This window comes from Arachis duranensis, chromosome 10 (genome assembly GCF_000817695.3).
Source record: "Arachis duranensis cultivar V14167 chromosome 10, aradu.V14167.gnm2.J7QH, whole genome shotgun sequence".
Lineage (NCBI taxonomy): Eukaryota > Viridiplantae > Streptophyta > Magnoliopsida > Fabales > Fabaceae > Arachis > Arachis duranensis.
Window position 1 is genome coordinate 3,454,768 of NC_029781.3, and position 17,213 is coordinate 3,471,980.

At 31.8% G+C, this 17,213-nt stretch overlaps 3 protein-coding genes across 5 annotated transcripts; 2 read left to right on the forward strand and 1 right to left on the reverse strand.

Moving 5' to 3' along the window:
- Positions 1-2,287: 2,287 nt before the first annotated feature.
- LOC107468639 (uncharacterized) lies at positions 2,288-7,982 on the forward strand. Of its 3 annotated transcripts, none has more exons than XM_016087961.3 (16): positions 2,288-2,636; positions 3,821-3,921; positions 4,027-4,134; positions 4,435-4,470; positions 4,662-4,772; positions 4,898-4,981; positions 5,063-5,181; positions 5,546-5,647; positions 6,059-6,175; positions 6,254-6,319; positions 6,524-6,590; positions 6,985-7,038; positions 7,219-7,314; positions 7,417-7,443; positions 7,563-7,598; positions 7,686-7,982. In XM_016087961.3, the coding sequence occupies exons 2-16, from the start codon at positions 3,865-3,867 to the stop codon at positions 7,830-7,832; spliced, it is 1,227 nt and encodes a 408-aa protein (XP_015943447.1). In that variant the 5' UTR covers positions 2,288-2,636; positions 3,821-3,864; the 3' UTR covers positions 7,833-7,982. The 3 variants fall into 3 exon arrangements, with proteins under 3 accessions (XP_015943447.1, XP_015943448.1, XP_052111379.1); XM_016087962.3 differs by lacking the exon at positions 2,288-2,636 and adding an exon at positions 2,650-2,813; XM_052255419.1 differs by lacking the exon at positions 2,288-2,636 and having other exon boundaries at positions 2,650-3,921.
- Positions 7,983-10,043: 2,061 nt separating this feature from the next.
- On the forward strand, positions 10,044-13,639 carry LOC107468717 (secretory carrier-associated membrane protein). Its single transcript, XM_016088063.3, has 11 exons — positions 10,044-10,390; positions 11,330-11,443; positions 11,566-11,662; positions 11,863-11,985; positions 12,223-12,285; positions 12,394-12,487; positions 12,602-12,647; positions 12,746-12,813; positions 12,946-12,994; positions 13,163-13,228; positions 13,320-13,639. Exons 1-11 carry the CDS (start codon positions 10,328-10,330, stop codon positions 13,404-13,406), a joined length of 870 nt encoding a protein of 289 aa, XP_015943549.1. The 5' UTR covers positions 10,044-10,327; the 3' UTR covers positions 13,407-13,639.
- A 1,193-nt stretch (positions 13,640-14,832) lies between these two features.
- LOC107468727 (glycine-rich cell wall structural protein 2) lies at positions 14,833-15,697 on the reverse strand. Its single transcript, XM_016088076.3, has one exon. The coding sequence runs from the start codon at positions 15,672-15,674 to the stop codon at positions 15,216-15,218; it is 459 nt and encodes a 152-aa protein (XP_015943562.1). The 5' UTR covers positions 15,675-15,697; the 3' UTR covers positions 14,833-15,215.
- Between the last annotated feature and the right edge of the window lie 1,516 nt (positions 15,698-17,213).

Genomic DNA, 17,213 nt, shown 5'->3' on the forward strand with positions numbered 1-17,213 from the left:
AATATTATAGAAAGGGGTAAAATATATTTTTTATTCTTAAAGTTAAAGTTTGATAAAAATTTTAAAAATATTTTTAAATTTTATTTTGTTTTAATTTTGTTTCAAAAGTTTTTTATTTGTATTAAATATATCTTCGACGGCTAAATTTTTAAAAAAAATTATTAAGACTAATTTAATAATAATGCATGTAAGAATATAAGAGAACATTTTGAGAGATGGAGGATGTTGCCTATGAGAAAAGATGAGCATAAAATATAGTTAGTGAGGTTCTTCTCTGTTATATAAAATATCTGACTGTGTAGAAATGAATTCATTTTCCAGAATAAGACAACTGTTATAGTGGTATGCATTGCTAGATCGTTTTGTAATTCAAAGGAATGGTATGAAAATAATTCATGTTGTTAATGGCTATGTCGAAAATGATATAAGAGTTGCTTCTTTTCTTGTATTGTTGTATGCTCTACCGAGTGTGTTGAGCTGGTTTGTCTTTCACAAAAAATAATAATACATAAAAATTATATTTGATTTACTTGTGTTGAGAGTTATTTTTAAAAAATTATTGTTACACTAATCTTAAATTTTTTAAAAAGTTAACCGTTAGTAGTATATTTAATACAAATAAAAAATTTCTAAAGCAAAATTAAAATAAAATAAAATTTTAAAATATTTTTAAAATTTTTGTCAAATTTTAAAAATAAAAAATATAATTTTCTCAAAATATTGATCCCAGTCTATAATTGAGGAGAAAGGCAAATAAAAAGATTCTCATTCATGAGGGAAAAAAGTACTATTGCTTCTTTTTTTAGAGTTTTCCAAATCTCTGTGGCATGCATCATAATAAGCTCCATCACATGATGAGTGTGAGAGCCTTTTTCTCTGAATCATGTACATTAACTTAACTCCGTGTGAATTGTGACAAAGATTTTATATATATGCTATGAGGGGTCAATTTAATTTTCCCGAGCTATCAATAATATCTCTGAAAAGTTCATTTAAAGATTGAATTCTCTAACTACAAATCTTGAATAAAAAAGTAAAATATATGTATAAATAGAGAGAAATAAAGAAAGAAAGGAAATTAGGTGAGGTTGGTTCTCTACCACAACTTCTTTTCATCAGAATTCTTAATTAGGATAAGTAGATCATTATTGATACTTAAAAAGTACTCCAAAAACAGGCATTATCAAAATGTTTTAAAAAATAAATATTATTTTTATGTGATAAATCATAGTAGTAACAAATCAAACTCTTAATTAGACTAACTTTGTCTTTACTCAATCTTAGAACATAGAAGTTATAATGGTCCCTCCCTCCCAGGATTGAGCAAGAGGAAACAATGGTCGTTGAAATGTTGACTCCTGCTGTGTTTTTGTTGAGAAGGGTAAATAAAGTGTTTAGAGAGACATGAACCCTATTGCCATACCTTATACCTAGGTAGGTAGGGTTACAACGTGGGCACACATTACATTTTGAGCTTCTCCAATTGCATAGATTTGCACAATCACAATGCACGTGGCTTCATCTTACTCAATATGCCTAGCTTTTTATGTTTAAAAAAATTATATCAACTTAACTAAAATGTTTTTTAGAGTGTATGTTAAAAAAAAATTACTTTGATAAAGATACTAAAAATATTTTTTTAAAGGTGTTTATATATATTATAATATTATTGAATATTTTTATTAAATTAGTTAATAATATTTTTAATAAATTAGAATAAGATTAATTTATTATAGTAATAATAATAAATTTAATTATTTACATTATAACTATTAAACTCAATTTAATTTGATTGATTTATATAATTTGAATTAAATTATGTTTAAATTTTTTGATACAAAGATAGATATATTTTTAGTTTTTGTTTAAAAAAAATGGTCCAATAAATTTTGTAAATTAGTCGGTTTGTTAGAATCTGATAACAATTAAAGTTATTGTTATTATTATAATTGATTTTATTTTAATTTGTTAAAGAATTAAAAAATAATTGATTTATTAATACGTTTAATAATAATACGACATATAATATCTTTATAAAGAGACGTTTTATGTGTCTTTATCAAAGAATCCTCCGTGTTAAAATTATTATTGTTATAATTTTTTCAGTTGATAATTTAATATACATTTTTTTTTCAATGAGATCACTTAATTTATGGTCCAAATCAAACATGATTTTTGGAAATAACAATAATCAGTTAATTTATGTGATATTTATTCTTGTTCTAGTAGTAGCGTGACAAAAACAAGGGTACTAGAATCCAGGGGAGGAGAGGGGGAAAAACAGAAGCAGAAAAAAGTGCGATAGAGTTTAGTTTTGAGTGAGACAGAAGGAGACGGCGACTTGTGTTGGTGTTGGTGTACCCAATTTACAAATCCATCAAAAATTTATTCTTTTTTAATATTAATACTTTCTGGAGCAGCTGGAACGAACTAACTCATACTTACTTTATTTCTTAGTAAATATTTATTTCTTATTTATTAATTATATAAGACATCATCGTCAAGAATGGAAAGGCAAATGTCAAACATGGTTTGGTTTTGGATGAAGATGAATTGACACGACTGGAACTACTTTCTGCACCTGTCATCACTTCCTTCTTCCTTCTTTCACCATTCACATGCATTCACCTCTAAAGGTTCCTTCTTTCTTTCTTTCTTTCTGCTTCTCTCTCCGATCCTGGGGTTTCGTTGCTTCCTATTCACCCCTTCCTATGTGATCTTCAAAGTTTGTTTCTTTTCACTGTTTCACGCTTCCCCTTTTCAAATTTCTCACCTTCTTCGCCTCCAAAACGGTAGCTCAGCTGAAGATCCAGGTTTTCCATAAAACAGCGGCGAAATTAAAAATAAATAATTTGATAAATAAATAAAAATAACAACTTTGTTATAGCTGTCAATTATTTTACCTTATTTATTTATTTGAGCTGGTGCTGCTATGTTCACTGTTTTGAAGTGAAAGTGAAAAACTTTACTCTTGTTTAAGTTTCGAGGAGAAGGAACGTATCTGAAGAATGTTGATTTTAGATCTGATTGAAGCGGTCAATTAATTGTTGTTACACTCTTATTTTTTCGGTGCAAGTTATCGTTTTTCTATTGCGTGTTTTAATTCGACTCTTTTTTCTATTCCGGAGAAAAAAACAAAAACTGGGTTTTTGATTTAAGGTTTTAGCTCAGTGTTCTTGCCAGCTGTGAGACTTGAGTTTTCTCATCTTCACTTTTCGTTTTTTTTTTCTTCATGCGATCCTTGTTCATGATTGTGCTTCTGTTGTAAGCCATATGATTCCTCTTTCGGGAATTGCTCTCGTTTAGCATCTTTTTTACTTTATTTTTTAATTGTTATTATTTGTTGGAAGCATGGTTGGTGTGAGTGTGATTAAGGGGAGTGTTTAGTAGATTCTGGTATCTGAGGTTTTCTTGCCATGATTGCCATTATTCTAAGCATGTGTTCTCTCATTTACCTGATTCTTCTCTCTCCAATTCACAAATATTTTGCATCTTGTCATTTTTCATATTGCACGTGCTTGAGTTTCTTGCATAAAATATATATCCCTTTTTTTTTTATTTGTACCTTAGAGTTTGGATCACAAATGTTAAGAGAATATTAGGATATTTGAATAAGATTGATATGGATATTAGGCATTTATTATTTGATTGTTTTCTGATTTGTTCATCACCTGTAAAAGCATATGATTATCAAGTTTATTATTCTTGAGTTATTCACATGAATTCTAAAAACAGACATGGTAGCTTGAAAGATATTGTCTTAAACATTGGCTTCAAATAGCTTCAAAGTTCCAACACTTCCTTTTGTCTCTGCTAGCAGTTTCTTATGGAGGAGTGAAGACTGGATAAAAGACTGAATTTCCTATGAAGCCTCAATCATGGAAGTGGCTGGCGAGAAAAAAGAGTGGCTTGGCTGATGGGGTCTGTCCTCTTTTCTTTTACTATCATAAGGAGAATTTCTAGTCAGCAGTTTTTCATTCTGATTCATAGGCTAGCTCACTAATTTAACGAAACATATTGGTGCAGGGAAAGTCGAGTTTCAAGATGAAACCTTTGCCTTTTATGGCAGTTTTGTGTACAGTAATGCTATTCATTGTGTATAGAACTACAAAATATCAGTATCACCAAGAAGAGGTATGAGATTGAAACCATTCTTTTTAGTTGTCATCATATGTCGTTACTAAGAATCAGAATGTTGATTTAATATTTGGCTGATAGATATTTAGCATTGCATAAGGGATCAATTCATGCTAGTACTTTGTATTGTAATCATGTCAGTGTACTCATTTGATCAGAAAATGTCCATTGATTCGGGAAAAAAGAGATGTCTAGGTTTTTTCTCCTTCTCATTAGACACCATAAATCGGTATATGGTATTCTTACTGAGTGTGCTAACATAAGTTCTGTTCTGTGTTTATCACATGCCATTACCAGATAGACAAGAGATGGAATTTATGGGGAGAAGGAAAGGTACATACTTGTTCATCTGGTTGCCAACCAGCCTTATTATTTTTCTTTTTTCCAGATTTGATCATTGATGCATTACGATACAAAGGCTCTGCTGGTTTTATGGCTTTTGTGCTGCTGAACTATGATTCTTTTACCTCAGATATATGTCTATTTGTTTTCCTTATCTATTGGTACTTTTGATGGCATTCCAGGGATATTCTACAACTTCAGGGAAGCTGAGAGCCTTGCCACAAGGTATAATACATGCTCATTCAGATCTTGAGTTAAGGCCCTTGTGGTCAAGAAGTAGTTCGAGGTCAAAGGTTAGCAACTTTGCACTGTTTTTCTACAGTTTTTAGTTCTATTGGTAAACCCTAATGGGCATTTTAAAAATTATTTTTCAAAAGTTGAATTGCTTCAGTAACTAATCTTGAATATTAAATTTCAGGCTAGTGCTTACACCAACCGTAACTTGCTGGCAGTTCCAGTTGGTATTAAACAAAAGCATAATGTTGATGCCATGGTGCAAAAGGTACTTGCAAGTTACAATGGTTCACTAGAATTTCAACATTGTTTTGAGTCAGCAAAGCTTATCCAATTTCATTGATTGCAGTTTCTTCCCGAAAATTTTACTATTACTTTATTCCATTATGATGGCAATGTGAATGGATGGAGGGACCTTAACTGGAGTAGCAAGGCCATACACATTGTTGCTGTAAATCAAACAAAGTGGTAAGTATGAGACTGGTCACTGGTGGCTGCATTTTTTGGTCTGAAAACTTTATTGTGAGCCCTTTTTTCACTGCTTAAGTTTATTTTGAAGAGATAATAAATGGGGCATGTCATGAAATGGATTTCTTGAAAATTGAAACATCTGACACAGTGAGCCAGTTATGTAAAATACTGTGGTAGTAGGAAGATTGTTTTGGCTTCTGTCTTCATACTGAAATCAAAGTCTTAATTTATTACAAAGTATGGGAATCTTCTGGTTACAGTTTGTAGATGATGATTGAGCAATGTACCATTGCCTTCTTTGTTGTGGTGGTTTCCTGAGATTTATTTTCTAAACTTACAATATCAATTTGGTTTTTGTCAGGTGGTTTGCTAAAAGATTTCTGCATCCTGATATAGTGTCTATTTATGATTATGTCTTTCTTTGGGATGAGGATTTAGGAGTGGAGCATTTTTCTCCTTCAAGGTATGAGTAACACATTTGTGGCTCTTTCTCTACTGGTGCCATTTGATATTTGAGTGCTGTCTGGCCAGCTTCTCGCATGAAATATTTTGACCGTTTGATATAAGCAGGAATTTATGGTTTGGGGTAAATGTGATACTAAAAAGTCCCTCTTTTAAAGAAAAAATGATCAGATAGTTTTGTTCCCAAAATTTTTAAAATTTTTAAGTTGGAGGAGGTAGACATTTAATTACCCTCATTAGATTATTAAGCATGGTTGAGATTGCTATTTGGTATGGTGGAAATAGAGGTTATATAACAGGCTTATACTCTTAATCTTGTTCTAATTTAAAGCATATTCATAACCTTTTTGGTACGCTTTTATACTCGTCAAATCAAAGAGATGGAATTGAATATGATCTTTTGTTTTTACAGATACCTTAAAATTATTAAGGAAGAAGGTTTACAGATATCTCAACCTGCCCTTGACCCAAATTCAACAGAGATACATCATAGAATTACAATTAGATCTAGAACCAAGAAATTTCACAGGTGACCTTTTATGAGACTATTTATAAGTTCTTGCTAATATATGTGTCTTGTACTTACACTATGTTTTGATTGATGCAGAAGAGTTTATGAACGTAGAGGCAGTACGAGGTGTTCAGATGCAAGTGAAGGGCCACCATGCACCGGGTAACTTTTATGTTCCTGATTGATCTTGCTCATGCATGTCCATGGATTGGAATCTTCTCCATATATTTAAAAAGAGAAATCATGCTATTGATTTTGTTCTGTTTTAGTTGACAACCTTGTAATAGGCTATGCCTTAATGATAAAAGCAATCAACTTAAATCTTTGAGTATGAATGACACTAAGCCTTAAACACAACTTTTGTAGGTTTGTTGAAGGTATGGCCCCAGTTTTCTCTCGATCTGCCTGGTATTGTACTTGGCATCTTATACAGGTAATGTTTCCAATGTCCATACAAATCTTTTTGTAGCATGTCCAAATATTGAATCTAAGTTGTGTAGAAGACGAATCATGAATTTCTTTGAAGACTTTTTCTCCTCTGCAAGTTTTCCATCTTGTTACATATAGTGTGAATTACTGCAAATTTTATCTGAAAATCATCTTTGTCGTTTCAAAATTTCAGTTCTCCAGGATACCAAAAAATGATTGCTAGTTTGCTATAGGTTTAGACATGTGGCTGTGTATGGGTTTTCTGCCTTCATATATAGCCTTGTTTCTTTATGAAAAAATTTTGTAGTTCAATGTTTTCTCCTGGTTACCAATACTATAATTCATGTTTTCGGCTTTCAATATTGGCGACTCATAGTTATTGTTTGTGTTTTCTCCAGAATGATCTTGTCCATGGGTGGGGAATGGATATGAAACTAGGATATTGTGCACAGGTGAGCACTACACAACTTCTTACACACAAGTCAATTCCGAAATCACCATCATAAATCCATTCAATTCATTTGATATATCATCTACATTAGGCTGACATGCACTTATTTGTATGTTCTTGTTTCATTCTTAATATTTTTTGCAAGACAAGTATAGCTAATGAAGTCAATGTGATTTTTCAGGGAGATCGAACAAAAAACGTTGGAGTAGTCGATAGCGAATACGTTGTTCATAAGGGAATACAAACTTTGGGTGGGAGTGGTCCTGATACACAAAAGGTATTTGCCCCTTAAATACTAGGACATACCTCTTCGAATATAACCTTATTTGTTTTGGCCTCATTGTTTCTTGAACTAATATCTTTATTTCCCATTTTGCAGGGTTCAAGACTTAAAAAAACAACAACGGTAAGGTCTTAACTTTTAATTGACATTTGGATAGTTCTTCTCTACTAGCTAATTTCATGAACAATCCTAGTGTTTTCTGAAATTCACTTTCTTGATTGCTTTCTTCCTTTGCTTAACAGAGACAAGGTGGAGCAGCAATAGATGTGAGAACTGAGGTGAGACTTCTGAACTACATTAAAAAACAAAGTCTTGTTTACCATCTTACAAATGATTCTGTTTTTGTTTTATCGCGGACTAATTAGATACGAAGACAGTCGACGTGGGAACTCGAAACCTTTAAAGAGCGCTGGAACAAAGCTACGGCCGAAGACAAAAGCTGGGTCGATCCGTTTCCAAACAAGAGTAACCAACGGCGGGTAAGAAGACGGCGCAGTGGCTCGCAGTCTTAACTCTTTTAACGGTTCATTTAACTAATCCGGTTGGATACTTTAAGCTTCAATTCACAGGCATCAGCCATTTTTATAGGCATATAACTTAGTTTGTGTAGTTGAACACTTGATTCATTCAATTTAAAGGAAAAGAAATCACATCTTTAGTTATATTCTTTTTTGGTGTTATGGTCCAGATTTTCCTGATACCCTCTTTGTATGTAATTATCATGTATTCAGCTTCATGTGTTATCAATATATAGATCAAAAGAAGGGAAGAAAAATGTTTGCCATCTTTTTGTAGTGGTTGACTTTGGTTCTGGCGATATAATGGTCATAATGAAATTAAACTGAGGCATTGAATTTGGTGTTTGCCTTGTTGAAAAGAGAAGGGACACATTTGCAATCGTCTAGAAGGACATGCAATGCATGAAGGGCGTAAAGGGCACGTTTGTGTGGCTGCCACGCGATAATGTTCATTCATTCATATTAAACTTCTGGTTCAACCATTAAACTTCTAAACCAAATCATTATCTAGCTTAATGTTAATGGATATTATATTTAATTGTTTCATAGTATAATGTTCAACCATATTTTGTATACTCTGAAGATTGATTACCAAATTAACTATTAGTATAAAATATATATTAAAATAAGAAATATATAATGAAAGTATGTGAGATAACCATGTATATATGCTGCTGTTTGTTTTTTATAATATCCAATATTATGTTTGAATATATATAGATAAGACTAAAATATTATATGAAATAATTAAAATAGTTATGTGATTCTAATTTTTTTGTATTAATTATAAATTAATTTAATAAAGAATGAGAGACTACAAAAAGAATTGCTTTATGAACTAACAAAGTAAAAATGATATTGAAGTAATATAAGAAGGAAGGAATTATCTAGTCAAGTAAGAAATTTTAGATGTAGAGAAGTTTAAATTAGAAAAAATAAAAAGGGATAATAGTAGGATAATAAAAAATATCTTTGGACAAAAGAAAAAAAAATTCATAAAAAAGTTTGTGTCTACCTTTGTCTTGGAGACAATGTGTTTAGTATTCATTTCTCTTCTCAAATTCTTTCTCTATCATTCTTCATAAAAAAATAGATACAAAAATATAAAAAAATGTTCTAAAGACAATGTGTTAAGTGTTTATGTTTCTGCTTCTAAACACTCTTTAAACATTCGTTGTTCATGTCTCTGTGTTCGGTCTCCAAAAACAAATGCTACCTATATGTATATCTATTATGGTCAATTTTTTTTTTTTTGTGTAAATGACATAAAACTTTTGATAAGTTATAATTCAAATGACATAGTCTCTCTATACTCGCTTAGAGATCTCGAATTCAAGTTCCACTTTTAATTTTAAAAGAAAAAAAAACATAAAACTCGTATACTTAGGTTTGACCAAAATATTCTGTTCATATTATACCTAACAATCTGCACCATAAAAAAATAAAATAAATATGCATGACAATGTTTTGAATTGAACAGTTGAAAAATTATGCAATTACATATTAGCATCAAATCAAATTGCAATTTGTGTATGTTTTAATTCTAACTTCATTGCGGAAAGTCAAATTTAGACTCTTGACCCTTTCTTTTTCTTCCATAAATTCTAGAACATTTGAAACGCTTAATGTCGCTGCCCAAAAAGCCATTTGAACTGTGCGAGTTTCAAATATTTGATAGTAAAATCAAGCCAAATCCTCATATTCAGAAAAGATAAAATGTGCAAATCTCGATTTCAATTTTCTAATATACTAGAAAATTAGACAGTTCACTTTCTTTGTTCATAAATCTGTTATATAATTAATTAAAATCCTTAAAAATGCTGAAACTGAATGAATATCCATAATGAAAAGCAGAAAAATGTAGTAGTTGACCTGTAACATGGCACAAATGAAGCATGCCTAAGTGGTTCCGGTACCAGATTAAAGGAATGAATGTGTATACTTATTTAATTTAATATGACATGTTTATAACCAAAACAATTAATTCATAATAAAAAAAGACTAACCTAAAGTGAATTGATTATATATAAAAGATTTAAATGGTCCTTCATTAAAACCATGCTCTATTTTTATTATTTACACAAATCACACAAGATGCCAAATACATATGAACGATGAAATCAACAACTAATCCGTGTAATTAAATATTTTTAAAAAAACATATTTTTCTTTTTTATCTTTTTAATGACAACGAAGTTGAAAACAGAGTCTCTCTCTCTCTTCTCTCTGTTTCTCTTGGAAGCTGCGTACTACGCTGACCAAAGACCATTCCTTTGTCTAAGTTGCTGCCATTTACTTCTTCGGCCTTTTCAGCCATTCCCTTGCATAAGAAGTTTCAAATTTTCTAATCCCACCCCCAAATTTAAAAAAAAAAAATCCATTTTTTATAGACCTATTGACTTTCTTCTCTGTTTTAGATCTTTGCATTTTTGTAGTTCCAAGTTCCAAAGCTAGTTTCTTGGTAGCACCCTCCTCAACCTCCTCTCACAATGGCTGGTCGCTATGACAGTAACCCTTTCGCCGAAGAAGAAACCGAAGTCAATCCCTTCTCAGTAAGTCCTTTTCTGAAATTTAGTTTCTTGTGAGCTGGGTATGCAATTTTTTTTATTCTATTTTATATTATTTTTGTGAATTTTATCTGTTTCAGTGATGTTTCACACTCAACAATTCATGTATAACCCTTCTGGGTTTTGGGGTTTTGGAAATTCTTGTGCTTGGTTGATTTGTCCGTTGACTTGTTTCATACGATTGTTGATCCTTTGTGTATATGTGTTAGGAAGTTCTAGTTTTTATTTGGTTTCATGATAAATAATTCTGTGAAGGATCTCATGTTAATTGCATATGTTTTGACCTCATGTTAATCCCTTGAGCTCAAATTCTACGTGATAAATTCTAGGCAATCCTTAACATAAACAATAAGGTCAAACATTAATGGTATCTGTGAGACTATGGTAGTCAGATATTAACATTGATGATTTTCTAATTTAGCTGTTTGGTGCTTGGGATATCTTATTCCTAGCTGGAGTAGTTTTGTGTTTACTTTCTTCTTAAGTTTGCTCTTTTTCATGGAAAAGTTAAGGACTTATGGCATATATATTTGCTCCATATGCTCCTGCTTGATCCTTCAAATTTGGTATACACTAACAGGATCCGGCTGTAAGGGGTAAAGCACCAAGCCCGTCGAGTTATAGCGGTGGCGCATTTTACACTACAGTATGTTAAAATGCATGATTTTAAAAGTCGTGATTCGTGACCATAGGTGATTGATTATTCATCAGGGAATAATCTTGTTTGTTCAATTTTAGTTGCCTTTTGATGGTAATATTGTTCAAAGACTAGGAGGATCATGGATTATTTTCTAGTAAATGTTGAATGTTTCCGGCACACTTATAAGGGAAATTAGCTTAAAGAAAAATAGTTATCTTGACTATTTTTCCGGGTAAACTTCAACTTGTTTCCTATACCTTCATCCTAATGATTTGAAGTTGCAGAATCCTGGAAGTGTTGCCCCTGCCACCAATTCAAGGCTCAAACCACTTAATCCTGAACCTGCTGATTATAATTATTTTGGTGCGACCGTCGATATACCTCTTGATGCATCAACAGTAAGTAATAAAATCGAGATGTTTGAAATCTCCAATAATCTTTTTCCTCATTTATAATTATATCTCATGTATGTTGAAACAAATTTAATGTTGGTTTTCTAATTATGTCTGTTCAACATTAGGACTTGAAAAAGAAGGAAAAGGAACTTCAAGCCAAAGAGGCTGAATTGAGAAGACGAGAACAGGTTTATTTTGAGAATCTCATATCTTTCTGTACATGTTATCCCTGAGAGTTCCCTTAATGATTATGTTGATATTTATTTTCAGTTAATTCTGACTATATGAAACATTGTCTATTAAATTGGTGATTTCTTACTAACTATGTGTGCCTCAAAGTTTGCCTGTAATTTAATTTATATTGTGCTTAAACTCATGTTTCTTGCTTGGGGAATAATCTTCCATTACATTTTGTTTTGCAGCTGGAATTGTAATTGAGGAGAAGAACTGGCCACCATTTTTCCCAATCATACATCATGATATTCCAAATGAAATTCCAGTTCATCTTCAACGAATGCAATATGTTGCATTTAGCTCATTGTTAGGTATGTTTGCCTATCTTTTGACGGTATTGCTTTAATTTGCATTATCCTGTTGTTTTCAGGCTAGCAACTCGAGTCTTTTTTTCCTTTTCAGTTCTTTTATGGCAGCATTGCTTTATTACATTTTGACCTTAAATAAAATGTATCTATAATGTGTATTCTGCATGTTATGTTTTAGCAAATAATGATGAAAGAACGCAATATGATCTACAGTAAATGACGAATATTGATGCGATACAGGTCTAGTGGCATGCCTTTCTTGGAATATTATAGCTGTCACTGCAGCTTGGATTAAGGGGGAAGGTCAGTTTAGATGGGAGCAATAACCTTTCCAGGTTAACGAATAAGCTTGTGTTACATATCTGACTCTGCAAATTCCATGTGCATGGAACTTGTTCTTGTTTCTTGTAGGTGTAAAAATATGGTTTCTTTCTCTTATCTACTTCATAGCAGGCGTTCCTGGAGCATATGTCCTATGGTACCGCCCACTATATCGCGCTTTCAGGTAATTATTTCCTATGCTTACATGCATTAGTTCCACGGTGTTCCCCATTCTGATAGATCCTTCTGTTTTGCTTATGCTCTTGATTTTGAATCTGCCTTGTTTCTACTTTTGCAGGAAAGATAGTGCTTTGAATTTCGGATGGTTCTTCATGTTTTACATAGTAAGTTCACTATTATGCATAATGGTTAATGCATGTAGAGCTATGCTTCCAACATGGGATGGATTTCAATATTACTATCATCTTTTTTTTTTCTGCAGATTCACATTGGATTCTGCATCTTAGCTGCAGTTGCTCCTCCTATAGTATTCAAAGGAAAATCCCTGACGTATGTTTAGATGTGTATACACTTCATATAACATCACTATGCCTATATTGCATTTTTTCCATGTTTTCAAGAGCCTGGTGTTACTCTTATTGTTTTGGCCTAATGTTTCGCGCTGTTTACTTATCGATGCAGAGGCATTCTGTCTGCCATAGATGTGATTGGTGATCATACTTTGATCGGAGTAAGTAACCATTTCTTTTTCCTGCATGCTGCTTAATTAATTGTCATCTATTAAACATTGCCAACATCATGTTTGACACAAACCATGTCACGTTGTTAAAGCGCATGCTGCGAAATCCAACCAATCAAAATCGTGTCTGAATATTTGTTTTGATCCATTTGCTTGTAGATTTTCTACTTCATTGGATTCGGATTTTTCTGCCTTGAAACGTTGGTCAGCATCTGGGTTCTTCAGGTTTGTTTATGCTCTTCAAAATTTTGAATCTTTTTTTTTTCTTTAAGGTGACTATGTTCTTAGCACATACTCCTTTGGTTTAAATACACAGCAAGTGTACATGTACTTCCGCGGCAGCGGCCAAGCCGCCGAGATGAAGCGGGAGGCTGCAAGAGGAGCAGTCAGATCTGCATTCTAAACACACACACACACAGATGATATAGGCCTTGTTTGCATTTGGATTCATATTGTAAATTACTTAGCTGCAGAAAATGATTTGTGTGTTTTTTTTTACACGTTGATGATGATTGTTAATTTGTTAGTGTTGTACTTATATAGTGGAATAGAGCAAACAAACATAAAGCCATGGCTATAATTTATATTGAGTGAATCCTATATATATATATATATGTAGTTTTGGTTTACCATCAATGGATTGGTCTGAGTCGTGCATTTTCTCCATTTCACACCAACATTTACTTCTCCAGCTGTGTATTTGAGGTGGAAATTAACAACTCTCAACTATCAACTTCATATGAAATTAATTGCACTTAAGTTTTCACTTTTTTCAATTACCTCTAAATATTTTCAATTCCTCTTTTTGAAAATAAATACAACTCCATCAATGACAATAGATATTGGTTAGAAAAATTCTTACCGGCTAAGATGTCAGTATAAAATTCTTTAATCATACATGGAAATTTAAGAATGATACGATTATAGACACCGTTATATTTGGATTTATATAGATTATGCTACGTGTATAATAAAATTAGTCATTAATATAAAATATATACTAAAATATAAACATATATTAAAAATAAATTAAATTATATATACATACAGTAACAATGATTTTAGTATACCAATAATATTATATTATCAATGAAGTTGTAGTTGTAGATATTTTCTGCCGGAAAAAATTTAAAAAAAAAAATAAAAAGAAACGCGGTCACTCATTTAAAGCCCTTCATGCCTTTGGTTGGAGTAGATATGTCTATTCAATTACGTTCAATTATTGAAGAAGATAGTACTAGCAGTACTTACCATTAAATTCGCATTATGATATCTCTATCCCCCCAAAATCCATTAACATTGAATTAAAAAAAGAAAATGAAAATGAACGTATTGATATTTCTATTTCTTAAATCTTAGTATTTAATAGTAATATGAGTTTTAATATATTTGACCGGTCGTTAACGGACATGGTCTAGAAAGTTTTATTCCATTAATGGAAAGAAAAAAAAGATAAAACCTCAAACAAAACGTGCCGTTTGGGAATGAATGAAGGTTCATATATCACATCTACGACCCAAAACCTTAGTCTCTCCTCACATGCAATTTACAATTAATTATGTTTTAAACAACCAACAATAATATCAACTGATATGTTATTTTTATTTTAATAAATAAATATTAATTTTATTATATAATTAATTAATAAAATTTATACATAAATCGCTTTAACACATATTTACCTTTCATCAAAATTTTTTACAAAATTAATTTTATATAAACTCTCATTTATAATCTCATTTATAAACGGTAATCCAAACAGATGTTTAACACACACACAAATGGAAATTAAAAATGACCAAAGTTTACATAAAAAGGAAGAGCAAATCTACCTCTAATATATCTGTCATATATATATAGTAAGCAAAATTACAGTAGTGAACAACCATATATATAAAAATAAAATCTCCTCATCATCCACAATATATTCTTTTTCCAAACCTATATAAAACTAGAAATATCCAAAAGGGCACTCCCAAAACAAATCCACCGGTACCATCATAATTCATACATATATGTTTATTTATCTAAAAAAGGAGTATGCATGCAAGAAATAACCATATATATGTAATTAAGTTTCACACACATTCATACACGAGAATCATTTTAAGTGATCTTAATGTTTAAGATATTTTAATAAAATTACTAAAATACCCTAGACATTGAAACACTTGAAATGTTTCTAACAGTATTCATGTGTGATATGACTCACTCAGCAATAAGCTATGCACTTCTTTTTGCAGTCAATGGTGCAACCGCCTCCGCCGCCGCCTCCGCCGTACCCCTTGCCGGAGCGGCTGTAGGAGGTGAAGCACTTAGCAGGACAAGTGATCTTCTTCTGGAAGCAAGGGCCTTTGTCTTTGCAAACAACGGTGGGCCTGACAACACCACCTCTGGAGTAACCACCACTTGGTCCACCGTATCCACCGCCATAACCTCCTCCTATTCCATTCCCAAACCCGTTTCCAAATCCGGGTATGCTGAACCCACCTCCTGGCCCAAAGAAGGGCCCAACACCACCTCCATAGTTGGGGTCATCGCCGCCACCACTCTTGGAGTGCTTCTTCTGTTGATCATCACCAGAAGGTTTGGATCCGGGTCGGGTTGCCAAAGAGGGTGAAGCTATGAGGAGCATAGAGAGCAAGACCAAGATGACTTTAAGGGTATTCATTTTTGATTTTTGTATTGTTCATTGTGTGAAGGGACTTAAGTATTTAAAGAGAGAAAAATGATGTATTAGTGGAACTATAATACTACGTGTACATTAAAATTAGGTAAAAATTCAGGTAATTAATTTTATGTAAAGTTGATAGTTAAGAACTATTAGATAAAAATTTAGTCAAATCAATTAAATTATCTAACGATTTTCAATTATCAATTTTACGTAAAATCAACTGTATTTTCATCTTAAAATCAATTATCACTGTAAAATATATATACTTAAAATATAATATATATTAAAAATAAATTAAATCATATATATAAATAAATATATTAATAATTAATTTTAATACACGAATAACATCTTTGCAAGTGAGAATTAGAAAACTATGCATTTATTGGGAGGGTGTGGTATGGGTGACAGGTGGGGATATTTATCATCTTTTGGTAGGTTGGTTGCAATTATTATTACTCTTTTTTCTCTTTCTCTCTCTTCCCTCTCTGCCGTTTTTGGTTTAAGGACAATTGAAATTTTAATGTTAATGAATGATGTATAACAAAACATGTGAAACCAATATTTAGTAGTGTGTCATCTTTCTACATATATACATACATTTCTTCATGGCGCTCAAATTAGTATACTAATAATTTACATTAATTGGAAATTAGGCAAATCTTTTTTCTCAAATTTAATTTGTTGGCTTAACTTTGAAATTTACTGCTAATTTATCATCCAAATAACTTATCTCATACAAGAAGAATAAATCATAGATGTGAATTCAAATTTTCTGAGTAAGATGGGAGAAGCGAAGTCATCGATGAAGCGTTAATTACTTCCCCACCAAGTTGTACTAGTACAGCTTATGTACAGAATAGTACTATAAATGGTCTTGCTAAAAAATATTGTAGATATTAAGGTATTTAACGGGAAAAAATATAATATAATATAGATGTATATGTTGGAAGTTTTTGAAGTCTTTGATGTTAAGAAAATGGTCCAATTAAGTACAAGGTTGCCATAACGTTAGGCATCTGAATTGTGAAGAGGGATGGATAGATATTTGCAGGGACCAAGGGCTTGAAGAATTTAATGGAATTAGGTAACAAGCCATTATTGATTCATCTTAATTATGCATTACTAGATCATGGTCATGATGATGATGATGTGATAGTCATGAGATGCGTTGGATAATTAAGTGCAACCCCACATTAAGTGGTTGCTAGCTCGCCCAGCTGTGTAGCTGCTTCAATTCCTCATGAACCGCTTGCTTAACCGTACATACATATTTAATTAATTATAAGAGCATAAAATCTTTGACGAAACACTATATAATAATCCACATTTGTGCCTCATATCTCAAAAGTAATTTGTCCTTAACTATTAAACATCATCTCATCACCTCTTCCGTGTTAATCATCGGCTTTCCATGATGTCAACCTTTGAGGCATCCGAAATCTCACCTGCCACCCAACATTTATATATTTTATTTAGGAAGATGTTTTTATAAAGACGTGTAAAATATCTTTTTATAAAGATATTTATATATAG

What these genes read in the sequence shown, in the direction of transcription:
- LOC107468727 (XM_016088076.3), bottom strand. Translation starts at nt 15,674, where the DNA reads ATGAATACCCTTAAAGTCATCTTGGTCTTGCTCTCTATGCTCCTCATA.
- LOC107468639 (XM_016087961.3), top strand. Translation starts at nt 3,865, where the DNA reads ATGAAGCCTCAATCATGGAAGTGGCTGGCGAGAAAAAAGAGTGGCTTG. An exon ending in TTGATGCCATGGTGCAAAAG is followed by an intron (nt 4,982 to 5,062) that starts GTACTTGCAAGT and finishes CATTGATTGCAG; the next exon opens with TTTCTTCCCGAAAATTTTAC. An exon ending in GTGGTCCTGATACACAAAAG is followed by an intron (nt 7,315 to 7,416) that starts GTATTTGCCCCT and finishes CCCATTTTGCAG; the next exon opens with GGTTCAAGACTTAAAAAAAC.
- LOC107468717 (XM_016088063.3), top strand. Translation starts at nt 10,328, where the DNA reads ATGGCTGGTCGCTATGACAGTAACCCTTTCGCCGAAGAAGAAACCGAA. An exon ending in CCACTATATCGCGCTTTCAG is followed by an intron (nt 12,488 to 12,601) that starts GTAATTATTTCC and finishes CTACTTTTGCAG; the next exon opens with GAAAGATAGTGCTTTGAATT. An exon ending in GGTTCTTCATGTTTTACATA is followed by an intron (nt 12,648 to 12,745) that starts GTAAGTTCACTA and finishes TTTTTTCTGCAG; the next exon opens with ATTCACATTGGATTCTGCAT.